Source organism: Pan paniscus, chromosome 3 (assembly GCF_029289425.2).
Source record: "Pan paniscus chromosome 3, NHGRI_mPanPan1-v2.0_pri, whole genome shotgun sequence".
Classification (NCBI taxonomy): domain Eukaryota; kingdom Metazoa; phylum Chordata; class Mammalia; order Primates; family Hominidae; genus Pan; species Pan paniscus.
Genome location: NC_073252.2, coordinates 150,828,587 through 150,843,476, shown reverse-complemented (window position 1 = coordinate 150,843,476; position 14,890 = coordinate 150,828,587). Strand labels below are relative to the sequence as shown.

At 42.0% G+C, this 14,890-nt stretch overlaps 1 protein-coding gene across 4 annotated transcripts in view; it reads right to left on the bottom strand.

The window, feature by feature from the left end:
- FHDC1 (FH2 domain containing 1) overlaps positions 1–14,890 on the bottom strand; it is a 66,748-nt gene that overhangs the window by 22,723 nt on the left and 29,135 nt on the right. For all 4 annotated transcript variants that reach the window (XM_063603590.1, XM_008968910.5, XM_034959276.3 and 1 more), the window contains 3 exons: positions 13,431–14,055; positions 3,503–3,564; positions 2,745–2,847 (listed from right to left, as the gene is read on the bottom strand). In XM_063603590.1, the coding sequence (XP_063459660.1) occupies positions 2,745–2,847; positions 3,503–3,564; positions 13,431–13,928 (663 nt within the window). In that variant the 5' untranslated portion in view covers positions 13,929–14,055. The remainder of the gene's footprint in view (positions 1–2,744; positions 2,848–3,502; positions 3,565–13,430; positions 14,056–14,890) is intronic.

The window sequence follows — 14,890 nt, the reverse complement described above, 5'->3', positions numbered from 1 at the left end:
TTCGGCTTTCCCCGAGACCCCCTCCCACAGCACAGATACCCGGGAGGGTTTAGGAAGGGGCTCCTGCCGGCTCTGGGGACTGTCAGGGTGTTCCTGCTGAAGGAAACTCCCAGTTGAGTTTGGAGGGTGTGGTGAGCTGAAGCTCAGAGTCAGTAATGTAAACAAGGAGGCGAAGTGTGACCAAGCACGCCAGATATTCAGACTGAGGATGACCCCGCAGCAGGAGGTTGTGGGGAGAAACAGCTGCTGCCTGGTTCAGTGGCTGGGAAGGCACTTCAGGGTCCCAGGCCAATACTTTCATTTCAGCAGGACCCCATCTCCCGGGTTAGCTAACTGGGGGTGACAGAGTCTCGGGGATTCAAGGCAGTGCCTGGATGGGTTTTCATCACCTTGCCCTCAACAGTCTTCCTTTTGAATTATACCCCCACACAACCCAAAAATACAAAGTTCTTTTAAATATGAGGTTTGACAGCTTACTTGCTTCTTTGAAAAATCCCTTTGCATTTTCTAATCACCTTTGAATTTTAAATGAGAAATGAAGATATTAAGAAAATTGTATTCAGTTTCCCACCTCACCACTGCATGAAGCTGAGCTGGCAGCCTCCCTCGTGCCTAACTTTGATTTAGTTAGCAATTTAAAGCTTTTCAGAGCACTTTCACATGCGCTGTCAAATCTGATCCTCACTTAACAACACGATGAGGTCAATTAGGAGTGGGTACACAGAGAGGTCCTAAAGGAGGCCTGAAAACAGCCCAAGCAGGAATAAGGTTTCAAGAGCAAGTACATCATTTTAAAACTCAAATTAATTAAAAACTATCTATCCTAACAAAGATTTTGGAACTCCTATCCTTTACAGAAAAGATTAAGGACTGTTCAGTATGTACAATCCAGGGTAAATTATGATTTAATGTGCCCTTCCTTTAAGACTTCAAGACTCTACTACTAACATTAATAACTGCTGCTAATTAATCTTGGCTTGGGTTAATTACACTTAATGTGCAAAGAGAAAACCTGAGGGAGAGAGAGCGGCCAGGTTAATAGGAACACCTAGATATAACTAGATCTCTAGTTACTCACTAAGATCCTAAATTTGGCATTGTGACTTTAACATTAATCAATGTAAAAGAAAAAATACAATTATATCTCTCTTGTTATTAACGACACTAAACTAAAGCTACATACATTATGTCTGGGAAGAAGAGTGGGAAAGGGGAGGGAGAAGTCAGAAGTGCCTGTGAAAAGGATAACATGTTAAAAAGTCACCCTTACTTTTTACTTATAAAAGTTGGCCAGGTGCAGTGGCTCATGCCTGTAATCCCAGCACTTTGGGAGGCCAAGGCGGGTGAATAACTTGATGTCAAGAGTTCAAGACCAGCCTGAACAACATGGTGAAATCCCATCTCTAACAAAAGTTAGGCGGGGCGTGGTGGCATGCACCTGTAATCCCAGCTACTTGGGAAGCTGAGGCAGGAGAATCGCTTGAATCCGGGAGGTGGAGGTTGCAGCGAGCCGAGATCACTGCACTCCAGCCTGGGCGACAGAGCAAGACTGTCTCAAAAAAAGAAAGTCATCTATTACTTTTACTTATAAAGTAAAAAACTTTGTAAGAATCTATATTATTTAGGTATCTATAAGCATAGGTATTTGTGTAATTTCTTACTGAAATTTTTCAAGGAATTTTTTCCTTAGAAATAAAGGACAATATCAAAATGTTGGAAGGTTTTATACAACTGTTTTTCTGGGTTTTTTTCTATCAAGCTCCTAACCATTCAACAATGCAGTTAACTCATTCAGTCCAAGAAAAATAAATAACTTTATATCATGGTAGTATGCATTACTATCACAACAATTTCCACCTTTGAGTTAATTATGTAGACAAGATTTTATTAACAGTTTACCTACCTCCCCAAAATTTTAGAGCATCTTTATTCAAAAATGATTGTTTTTATCTTTTTTTAAAAAAAGTATATGGATTATAAAATAACCTGGGTTTATACTATGCAAAGGTCATCTTTAGATGACAGAAAAGGAATCCTTTTCTTTGGATGGTGAAAATTTATTGAGCTCCCACGTGCCAAGTGCCATGTTAGATGCATTAACTAGGATTTCATCATCTTGACAATCCAATGAGGTCAGCATCATTATCCTCCCTTTACAGGTGAGGAAACTAAAGTTCACATGAGTTAAGAACCTTGCCCCATTTTCTCAGTTAAGGGAATAGCTCAAATCTGAATCTAGATTCTCTGACTCCATAATCCATGCTTTTTCTACCAGGTCACTTTTTACTTTTATGTGAGAAAACTCTGGCTCTGGGTAGGAGAGTGCCCTTCCCATGTGAGCATGTGAGCTTTTTTTCTTTCTTTTTTTTTTTTTTTGGAGACAGATTCTCACTCTGTCGCCCAGGCTGAAGTGCAGTGACATGATCTTGGCTCACTGCAAACTCTGCCTTCCTGGTTCAGGCAATTGTCATACCCCAGCCTTCTGAGCAGCTGGGATTACAGGTGCCTGCCACCACACCGGGCTAATTTTTGCATTTTTGGTAGAGACAGAGTTCCATCATGTTGGCCAGACTGGTCTCAAACTCCTGACCTCAGGTGATTCATCTGCCTCTGCCTCCCAAAGTGCTGGGATTACAGGTGTGAGCCACTGCTCCTGGCTTTCCATGTGAGCTTTGACACACTTAAAAATATTAAGCTTTTATGATCACTCCTAACATCTACAACTCATGCGCTGAATTTCTTACCTCTTCTGACTCTGGCAAAAACTTAAGAAATTCTCGCAAGGTCTCTGATCCATAATGCTCACTTTTTCCTTGATGAATATCTTCTACAATGGACCGAGGAGACCTTGAAAAGACAATGAATCACATTCCGTTTCACGTTTGCTGGAGTGCCAACAGAGGTGCAAGCCAGTGGAAATTAAATCTCCTCCACCCTCCTTCCCACCCACCTCCTTCCCAGTCTGGCTGGCAGTTTTGTGTGAGTGCTCATAACAGCCCCACTGCCTCAAAACAGGGAACCCAACACTCCACTCAAGGGCTCTTCACCCAGAGCACCATCCTTGGGCATCCCAAAAAGGCTGAAAGCAGCAACAACCACGGGGAGTCTCTTTTGTTGCGAGAAAAATAATCCTCTTTGGTCTCACTGAAACCCCTGCGCAACCTTCTCCTTATACTTCAGAACACAAAACTCTGACCGCTATTTGACTCATCAGTCCAACCTCCACTGAAGGGGCGACACTAAAGGTGACTCTAAAGGTGTCCCTGATGGGACAGGCTTGAATGGATGCCCTGGGGCAATTCTCCATATACTTCAAGCCACTATGTTATGTTTCCCTGAAGAAAAACAGCAGAAAGTGACAGTCACTTGCAGACACATCAAGCCCTGCGTCTAAGAAGGATTTGAAGGTGTGAGGAATTTGAATTCAGCTCAGTCACACCCACAGACTTTGATGCTGACAGCAGGGATATGACTAAAATTTCAAACGTGTGCAAAATCTTACTTCTTAAATTGCTTAAGAAATATCCCAATGTTCATGCTCCGTTTTGCGTCCAAAATAGTAATCTGGAAAAAAAAAATAAGGACACATAGGATTACTAAATTCAAATAAAAAGAGATGGAGAAAGAAGATAATTAAACCCGATCAAAATGCAACACTAATTTATCAGAGAATAATTCCCAATGTATAAATCTGGTGATTAACAGATATTCCTAACATAGTTTTACAAATATTAAAAGATTATCATCTCCCCAAACTTTCTACAGTGGTATTATAGTTCCTTAAATGTAATAATAACACATACCTACTTTAATATTATATAACTTTTAGTATACAGATGGTCCCGACCTATGATGGTTCAACTTATGATTTTTCAAGTTTACTATGGGTTTAGTGGGATATGAAATGCATTTTCTTCCTTTTTTTTTTTTGAGACAGCGTCTCGCTCTGTTGCCCAGGCTGGAGTGCAGTGGCACCATCTTGGCTCACTGCAACCTCTGCCTACCAGGTTCAAGTGATTCTCCTGCCTCAGCCTCCCGAGGGCAGCTGGGACTACAGGCACGCACCACTATGCCCGGCTAAATTCTGTATGTTTTGTAGAGATGGAGTTTCACCATGTTGTCCAGGCTGGTCTTGAACTGTTGACCTCAAGTGATCCACCTGCCTCGGCCTCTCAAAGTGCTGGGATTACAGCCATGAGTCACTGTGCCCAGCCACATTTTCAACTCCGAATATTTTTGACTTACAATGGGTTTTTAGGATGCAGCCCCATCGTAAGTCGAGAAGTATCTGTAAAGTCAGTCATCCTTTAGTATCACAGGGGATTAGTTCCAGGACCCCTGGGGATACCAAAATCTAACGATGCTGAAGTCTTACATAAAATTGCATAGTATTTTGCATATAATCTATGCACAACCTCCTGCATACTTTAAACCATCTCTAGATTACTTGTAATACCTAAGACAATGTAAATTATGTAAGTGGTTGTTATACTGTATTTTTAAATTTGTATTATCTTTTATTGTTGTATTGTTATTTTCTACTTTTTTCTGAATATTTTTGATTCATGGTTGGTTGAATTTGAGGATGCAGAATCTGCAGTCATGGAGGGAGGACTGTAAATATACACTTTAAATGTTTTAAATTTAGCAATTTCCTCTTAGAATAATATCACCCGCATTTAAAAGCCTCAATTTAGAAATGGATGTCTTGGCCTAACAAGAATCACGTGAGATTTGAACTGAGAAAATAAAAAACAACTCTGAAGATATGGCAGATTGAGTCCCAACCCTGATTTATGGACGTAAAAGAACCAATAAAGTCATATTTCAGAAACATCATTAAATTTTTTTCTAAAAGAAAAATTTCATTTCATTCAAAAAGTTTACATATGTCCAATAGACCTTTTAGGAGGGTGTAAGGTAGTGTCCTACATTTTATTTACTCACAATTTTAAAACGAAAAATCTTGTGCTGTATACGTTTCACCAAGGCTAAGATACTTTTTTGTTTGTTTGTTTGTTTTTGCATTTTTCTGATCTCTGGAATCAGGATGTGCCTTACAATACATGGCATCTTTTTATTTAATGAAATATGGGATAGCTATTCTGTCAAAACCCAGATTGGGCTGTAGCAGGTTTTCACTGATCAAAATTTCAGGTGGCTTTATCAGACTAGAAATTAGAACTTTTTTTGGCTGTTAAATACAGAAGCCATTTCTGTCTCTGGGTGTAAACATCCCGGCTGCGTGGAGGAAAGATAACCTGAAAACTGCTGCAGTTTTTTCCCGTTTGTTTTTTGGTAAAGGGAGACTAGCTAAAATAGGAATGTTGTTATAATGCTCTTTCTTTCCAAATGTATGTGATTCACTGTGAACAAAAGAGAATCAGGTTTCAGGCTAAATTCCTGATCTCTGGGTCTGCTTCTGAGTTTATAACCAGCAGTGAGACTGTTAACCAATGTTAATGTCACTTCCTGGCTATAAGGTTAAATTTTTACAAGAGTACGGTTGCCTTCTTTTGAAGACTAATCTTTAACAGTCACATTATTTACTAACCTAGGGGTTTATTTCATGTTAACACAATCACCTGCCAGCCATAAAATAAAAACTCCCAAGCTGAAAGGGCAGCCTCCTTATAGGAATCCTATCTAGGGACTGCAGTTCAAGTTCAGTGTAAAGGGAGGAGAGGAGAGAAAGAAAGGGTGGGAATAAAACCTGTCAAACTCAACACCCTTTAAAAGGTCATACCAAAAAAGGAATCTCAATTTATTAAGACAGAAAACTGGGTTCATTATAATTAATAAATTAAAAGGCCATGCATAAGAATCTGTATATTGATATAGTTACACAGCGCATTCAAAGAACTTCCTCTGCATTCACCTAGGATGGATAAATGACTTGTTTCGTATTCCTTTCATGAAAGTGCCACCTTCTGCTACATTCAACCCTTGACTGCAGTGCTCTCCCACACCCCACGTGAACCAAGCCCCACGCTCATCCTGTTCACCCCTCAACCCTCTGGGACTCTCTTCACTCAGCCTAGATCCAGAGACATTGCTGCAGGAAAAGTGAAGGAGAAAATTACTCTTATGGTCTCTACTGGACAGGTAAGGAAACTAAGCCTCATAGACATCATTTTATAACTTTCCCAGAGCAGTGTTGAACTGATAGGTTAGCCTGGTTCTCTCTGACTCCTTTTCACTCTAGTTTCTGTGGGTTTTCATACTACTGAGCTTCCTATAGAGACGTAGCAAATGTTCCCTACCAGCATGGTGCTTGCATTGTGAGTTTTCTCCAGGAATGGGGGCAGATGTGTAAGAAGCTATACGTGTGCCTGGCCAAGTCCCCTGGTGACCCCAGAGCTGTATCTGAGAGATGACAGATGGGAATCATGTTCTCCCCAGTCAAGAGAGCCTCCAGGGGCCTGAGCCCTGGCCCTACAGAAGCAGCCCACAGTGCCCCAACACAGGGGCAGCCCAGCTGTAGAAGCAGGCGTCTCTACAGCTCAAGCTGTGTTTCAGAAACAAAGAGAATTGGGTGATATTCCTAAGGGAAAACCCGAGCTGGCTGTAACTGAGCACCTTACAGGAAAAACAGAGCCCAGCACTTCACCCAAACAACATTAAAATGAGACAACTGATATCATTCAGGGACAGTCCCACTCGCTCCAGGCATCCTCAGATTTGCCTGGTGTCTGAGGAGTCTCTTTCTCCACTTTATCGCATTCGATCCTTCCAAAGCAATGTTATAAGAGTGACTGTTGAAGTCCTTTAAAGAGGGTTATCACTGCACATGTAAATTAGCTTATCTCACTTCCCAAATGCTTGCTCTCTCAAAGCTGGGCCATTCAGAAACAAAGCCGGGTCGGGTTGGGTGGTGTTTTGGAATCATTCAGAGCAGTGGAATCTGCACATGGGATCCCAGTGGGACTCACTGGCTGCACAAGCTGACAAATCAGAGGCAAGAAACTGCCCAAAGAAGAGGGATAAACAAACCCAGCCAATGAGTGAGCTGCATCATCCCCTCCCTCCCACCAGCTCCAATCAACTGGTAATTACTCCTCTGGTCACACCAGGACATGCAGGCAGGACCGCCACAGAAGTCGGTGCCACGGGTACAGTCAGCATACTGCAGAGTTCGTTAGCTCTTCCCCCAAAATTCCTACCAAAGAGTGGCAAACAAGGCAGCTTGAAATATAAGGTAATGAGGTAATTAACGCACTCAACTCATTTCAACATTTCAAGGATTTCCTGCTAGGATGCGAAGGGGGCCTGGGCTCTACTCACAGTTTCCCCGCAACTGCCAGGGGGCCAGGGTTGTGCTGATACCCACTGAAACAGTCAGCAGCACTATGCCACTCAGTGAGGCATGTGGCTACACCATCACTCTTGCTAAAACCTCCAAATCAGCTCTTCTAGTTTATTCTACTACAACTTTTGTAGTTTCAATTCACTTCATCAATCCACTACAAAATCTGCCTCCCATATCCTTTGAAGGAAGAAGAAACTTTTTTTCAGTTGTGGTAAAATACAAATAACAATTGCCATCATAACTTTTTATTTATTTATTTTTTTTAGAGACAGGGTCTTGCTCTGTCACCTAGGCTGGAGTGCGGTGGTGTGATCATAGCTCACTGCAGCCTCAAACTCCTGGGCTCAAGCAATCCTTCTGCATCAGCCTCCTGAGTAGCTAGGACTACGGATGCATGCTGTCACACCTGGATAATTTTTAAGACTTTTTTTTGTGGAGATGAGGTCTCACTATGTTGCCCAGGCTAGTGTTGAATTCCTGGCCGCAAGCTATCCTCCTGTCTTGGCCTCCAGAAGTGCTGAGATTACAGGTTTGAGCCACCGTGCCTGGTCCATAACCATTTTCTTCTTCTTCTTCTTCTTATTATTACTGAGACAAGGTTTTGCTCTGTTGCCCAGGCTGGAGTGCAGTGGCACTATCTCAGCTCACTGCAACCTCCAGCTCCTGGGCTCAAGCAATCCTCCTGCATCAGCCTCCCGAGTAACAGGGACTATAGGCACGAGCCACCATGTCTGGCTAATTTTTAAGTTTTTTGTAGAGATGGGGGTCTCACTAAATTGCCCTGGCTCCATAACAATTTTTAAGAATACAGTTCAGTGGCATTAAGTACATCCACGTTGTTGTATAACCATCACCATCATCCATCCCCAGAGCACTTCATCTTGCAAAACTGAAACTTTGTACCCATTAAACAATTAACTTTCAGCCCAGTGCGGTGGCTCACACCTGTAATCCCAGCACATTGGGAGGCTGAGGTGGGCAAATCACTTCAGGTCAGGAGTTCAAGACCAGCCTGGCAAACATGATGAAACCCCATCTCTACTAAAAAATACAAAAAAATTAGCTGGGCGTGGTGGTATGTGCATGTAGTCCCAGCTACTCAGGAGGCTGAGACAGAAGAACTGCTTGAACCAGGAGGTGGAGGTTGCAGTGAGCTGAGATCATGCCACTGCACTCCAGCCTGGGTGACAGAGGGAGACTCCATCTCAAAACAACAACAACAAAAAACAATTAACTCTCCATTCCCCTCTCTCATTTCCTGGCAACCACCATTCTACTTTCTGTCTCTATGAATCTGGCTACTTTAGGTACTTCCTATGAGAGAATCATACAGTATTTGTCCTTTGCGACTGGCTTATTTAGCATAATGTCCTCAAGGTGAAGGAAGAAACTTTTAAACCACTTTTGTTTTTTACGTCAAAGGGGGCTTCTTTACCTACTTGAGTAACACTACATAGTGGCTATTTCCATCCCACTTCAAGTCCTGAAAAACAAAAATGTGAAGATCTTCCTCTATCCTCCAATATGGACCTAGCTTTCGGGTTTTGATGGTTTTTCATTTTCTTTTTCACTTTAGTTGGCTGTCAATTGGAAATTGTCCTCTCTCCCAACTTTGGGGAAAAAAAAATGAAAATCCAGTTGAAGCACATTTTTTCCCAAATGTATTTGAAATGCTCTATCTAGTTCTACAGTTCTGGACTGTGAGCATATCCCGAAATTCTGGAACATACCGGCATCATAACAAAAGGTGAGAATGACTGACAGCTGAATTATAGTGTGGGAGAATAAAGTATTTATTACTTGTCATAAATTTAGGAAAACCAGTCTTCCTTCCATCCTTCCCTTCTCTCTCTCTCTCTCTTCTGTGGCCTTCTTTTTCTAATTAGCCATTTTACTTATTTCCTAGATGGTCAATGTTATATTGCTACAGACATCATAGTGAATGATCTGAGGTGTTTCAATATTTGTGCTTTCTTTGTGAGCCCCAATTTTGATCTGTTGATGCCTCATAAGCTGATCCCTTTGTGCTCTGGGTTCAGTTCTGTCCAGTTCAGTAACCTTTTGTTTCCTTTAGAGGATACCAAATGGCTAAGATACAGCCCTCCCCTTAAGAGCTGGTCAAACTGTAGAGGCAGACACGCACACCCTCAGCTAACACTGGTGGAAGGCTCCCAGGAGGCCTGAGGAATGTCAGTAATAGAGGGTCAGGAACTACAGAGCTTCTCAGGGGATGGGATCAGCCAACTCTGAGAAGAAGATGAGTTTGAGCTGAATCTCTCTCGTCTCATCCCCAGTAATATGTCTTTATTTCTAATTGCTTTATTACAGCTTAATTATTATTATACCATCATATCTACAGTCTCTTTGAGTTAATTTTTAGTTAACAAAGATACAAGGATAGTAACATTTCATATCTTCCCGTACTAAATGTCTTTTTTTCTTTTTTCTTTTTTTTGAGACAGTCTTGCTCTGTTGCCCAAGCTAGAGTACAGTGGCGCGATCTCCACTCACTGCAACCTCCCTCGCCTGGGTTCAAGCGATTCTCATCCCTCAGCCTCCTGAGTAGCTGGGATTACAGGCATGTAACATCATGCCCGGCTAATGTTTGTATTTTTAGTAGAGACGGGGTTTCACCATGTTGGCCAGGCTGGTCTCGAACTCCTGACCTCAAGTGATCTGCCTGCCTCGACCTCCCACAGTGCTGGGATTACAGGTGCGAGCCACCGTGCCCGGCCCTGTACTAAATGTTCTAACTCACTATTTAAATGTTGTTCTTTCTAAGTTCAGCCATTCTCCAATCTTCCCTATCTTCCAGCAAATTTCTTCCTCACGAGTACAATGGAACTTATTAGTATACGGCTTTAAAGTATAAGCCAATCACATAATGTCGGGCTGTTTCTGTAGGAGGTTATGATATTTCAAGGGTCATAATCTGTGTCTGGGCAAGTCTGAACCTCCAGAACTGCAGCCTGTGTTGTAATATGGTGATGCTGTGGCTCCGGGCTCAGGAGCAGTCCCTCTGCTGAACAGGCTGTGGAGGGAATTCTGCAGTCCACACAGACAGATGGTAGGACTATTACTTTTGACCCTGGACTCCGCTTACTGCAAAGTGAGTTGGAAGATTTATTACTGATCTTTATTAGACAAGAACCCTGCTGAGTTCTAACTTCTTCAGAAGAAAATTGAAGGAAGAAAATAGCATGTACCATATTCTTTTACTGTAAAAAAGTATATATAATACTTCTAGCCATGCTACAGATAACATGAAAATTGAAAGTAATTCTGGATAATCTCTGTTATGTGACAGCATTACCTAATGCACTTAAAGGGATCATTCTCAACTATTTATCATACTTGAATACTGAAGAGTTGCAAAGTTAGATTATCTTATGATACACAGTCATGGTGATTTAATTTTTCTTTCTAGTATGCTGTCTCTCAGACTAGGGCCTACAAGTATTAAAAGCAAAGATTTTTGTACACCCATATACACAGCGGCATTATTCACAAAAGCCAAAAGGTGGAAGCAACCCAGCTGTCCATCAACAGATGAGCGGATAAACAAATGTGGTCTACATATACAATGGAATAGTATTCAGCTTTAAAATTCTGACACATGCTACAACACGGATCAACCTTGAGGACATTATGCTAAGTGAAATAAACCAGTGACAAAAAAGACAAATATGATATGATTCCATCTACAGGAGGTACCTAAAGGAGTCCAACTTATAGAAACAGAAAGTAGAATGGTGGCTGCCAGGGGCTAGGGAAAGAGGGGAACAGACAGTTCTGATTTAACAGGTACAGAGTTTCAGTTCCGCAGCACGAAAAGTGTTCTGGAGAGGGAAGGTGGTGATGGTTGCACAACAATGTGGACGTACTTAATGTCAACAAGCTGTTTAAAAATGGTTAGGCCAGGCGCAGTGGTTCACACCTATAATCCCAGCACTTTGGGAGGCCGAGGTGGGCGGATAACTTGAGGTCAGGAGTTCGAGACCAGCCGGGCCAAAATGGTGAAACCCCATCTCTGCTAAAAATACAAAAATTAGCTGGGTGTTGTGGCACGCCCCTGTAATCTCAGCTACTCAGGAGGCTAAGGCATGAGAATGTCCTGAACCCAGAAGGTGGAGGTTGCAGTGAGCCAAGAGTGCACCACTGTACTCCAGCCTGGGTGACAGAATGAGACTCTGTCTCAAAAAAATAAATACTTTTTAAAAATGGTTAAGATGCTAAATTTTATGTTATATGTTATTTCACCACAATTAAAAATAATTTTTAAACCATTTAAAAACATAATTCTTAAAAAACAAGTTAATGACAAAAGTGTAAAAATCTGCATAGGGTGCAGGGGTGGAGGAAGGCAAGAGAAAGATTATTTTTTTCCCTGAATTTCAGATCTGGTTTAGAAATGGACATCTCTGCTTCTATCATAGTTGAGAAAAGATGCCACACCCCTGCCACTTTCCTCTCTCTCTCTCTGAGTGGTTCTTAACCTCTCTTTAATGTGGAAACATAAAGCAGCAAGCTCCCCTTAGCCTCTTGAAATTTTCCCAATTCACAAACGATGCCACCTATCTAGCCTGACAGCTGCCTCCCTGGGACACGGTGAGCTAGCCCTCTTCTATTACAGGTGCTCTGCTGAGACACAGGCCTCATTTCCACATGGGCCCACCCAATAATTACTTCAGTATTCCTGAATTTCAGTAAAGAGAGCTGGGAGACAATAGTGAGAAATGACCTACTGTATAATAAAGAACCTCTGTTGGGAGCTGGGGCAAAGGCCAGGGTACTAAGGAAATGACTTCTTGCTCCTTCCAATATTGAAAGGATACTCCAGCAAATAAAAGGACTTTGCATAAAAAGAAGAGACAGGCAAGCCTGTGTTCAGCACTGACGGCACTAAGCGTTTCTCATGAAGATTTCCTTCTCAAATTTATGCCATAGTTTACACTTCAAGAATTCTAACCCCAGTGTTTTCTGCATTTCATAAAAAATAGACTCTTGGCTATTTCAACAGGAGATCACACAATCAGCTTTAAGGGCCCCCCAGTGAATTAGTGGAGAGAAGGAGTTAAGAGAGAGAAAGAGAAAAGAGGTCAATATTGTTGGCTCAAGAATTCAATAATGCATGGAGCTGCTACTCCATCCCAGGGCCCTGCCTACTCTCTTATCTAATCAACTCCATCTTTGACCTGTTTTCTCTGCTCCTTTATGACAGATTTTTAAATGATGAATTTCTGTTGTCTTTCTCTGTTTTGTTGTTGTTGTTGTTGTTGTGCTTTGTGTGTGCGTGTGGGGGGGCAGCATTCTTTCCTTTTTATTTTTATTCATTTTTTCTAGCAGGTAGAGGTTTCTTCAAGTTTCTAAACTGACAATACTTATAAATGTAATTTTTGATGCAGTTTCTGTAATACATGGTGATCTGCAGCTCTGGGGTCATGCTTTCAGTTAACTTCCTGTAACTTAATAGCTTTATTTTTTCTCAAAGTAACATATTTAGTGTTAACTAGAAACATCCTTCCTACACAATCTCTCTGAAAACAGCTTTATGCTTTGTCTCTTTGGAAGCCTCTGTTCCCCAATGGCCATAATCTAGTTCAGAGATCTGAGGAATGAAGGCCATCTCGAAACACTTGTTATATAAAAACTAGAGGAGAAAATAAGGGTAAAATCCTAAGGATGGACGTCAGCTGATGATGCTATTTAACAAAAGGTAGTCTGCCCCAGTCAGCTCTAGTTCATTCCAGACAACCAATTTTAGAAACTCAGTTTTTGTTTCAACCGAGACTAACAATCCTGGACTTGAGCAGAATTCTCCAACAGGGGAACCTTCAGCAGATGTGCTAGAGATAGGGGCAGTGATCCCAAATAGCATGTTCTCTGCATGAGGTCATAATCCACCAGGGCGTCTGGGAGGATACAGCACGCATACTTCTTACACTTTCTCAATACTCAGCTCAAGCTCATCGTAAAGACCCTGCCTAGCATTTCCAAGGCAGATTCGCTTGTATTATCTCATTTCTTAGGGGTGTCTAGCAATTATTTGAAATGTACACACATCCCAAAACACAAAACAATGCAGTGTGTGGAGGATTAGCCCTCCACCTTGCATTCTTACCTCTTCTCGAGCTTCTCTGAAGGAAGAATTTAAAGTTCTTCCTCTCCTAGGAAGGGAAGACTTGGTGGTGTCTTCCTGCTGCCCAAAGAGTTCCTCAATGGTCTTTGTATCAATTTGGTAGTGATGTTCCTGCCTGGCTGCCAAGGTCCAGATGTTGGTTTTGCCTCGAACTTGCTCCTCCGGAATAGTTTTCCAAAAAAAGCTTCTCATCCGCTTTTTCTTACCAAGGTGGCTGTAGCCGTTCATGTGAGTAGTTGGGGGTAGGCCTGGTGGGGGAGGTGGGATGGGAGGCTCCCCAGGAAGTGGAGGTGGTGGGGGTGGAGGAGGGGAGGAAGGACACTCTTCCCTTGAACATGAACATGGTGGAGATGGAAGGGGTGGAGGAGGAGGTGGAGGAGGTGCTGGAGGAGGTGTCTGCCCAATCATGAATCCAGGTGCTGTGGCAATATTCCCATTTTCTTTATCACTGACCAAGGAGACACAATTCATAACATGCATAGTACTGTTGCCTCCTATGGAGATAATTTCTTGGCCTTGGAGAAGAAGACACAAACATCAAACTTGTGTAGCACTTTTTCACCTGCTATCTGCCGCCAGAATAAAGGGCAACTGTCCTCTTCCAAACCTAGCAAGATAAAATAAATATCAAATCAGTTACAAACAGTTTCGCATCAGCATTTCCCTTCAGAGGCTAGTATCAATCCTCCCATATGAGTTGGATATGAAAATCAATGAGGGGCAACACATCCCAAGTTGCATTACAAGGACCCAACGCTTTTCTAAATGTGAATCAAATTTTACTACCTGGAAATTCTGCCAAAGAAATTGCAACAAATCCAATTGGAAACCTTATATTAATCAACAAAGCACATTTATATTGAGAGCCTGCTATAGGCCCAGTAAGTATTGCTCACTTTATGAATAAACTACTTGTTTACTAACTAGTTCGTTCTCTTTGGACAATGGTTGCCCAACCCCTAGGGAAACTGCCCAAACTGCTGAAGCATTAGGCATTAGTGACCCTACCTTTTTCCAGTCTGGACATGTCTCCTACCAATCAGTGGGTCAAAAAAGACATCTTGCACCTTGGACGGATAAGACAGGGCATTTGCAGATGATATAATAATGGCCTAGCTCATTTCCCTGGAATCAGGGCCACCATATTTATGCTCTACTTGGTGATGCGGCTTTCCCCCAAATAGAGAAAAGAACAGCAGATATGAAAAATGAGATTCCAGCCCTAAATCAAGCTTTACTGCTTATAGTTTTAGACAAGTCACTTTGCCTCACCAGACTTCAGTTTTCTCATTTGTAAAATTAGGAGAACACATTAAATGACCTCTATCATCTTAGATTCTAGTTAAGCCACTCTTTGGAAACCATCACCTACCTCTTCTGCTTCTGACACTTTTAGCAAAGAAGAGATACGCACGCCCAAGGACACGCTGCCCATGTCACAT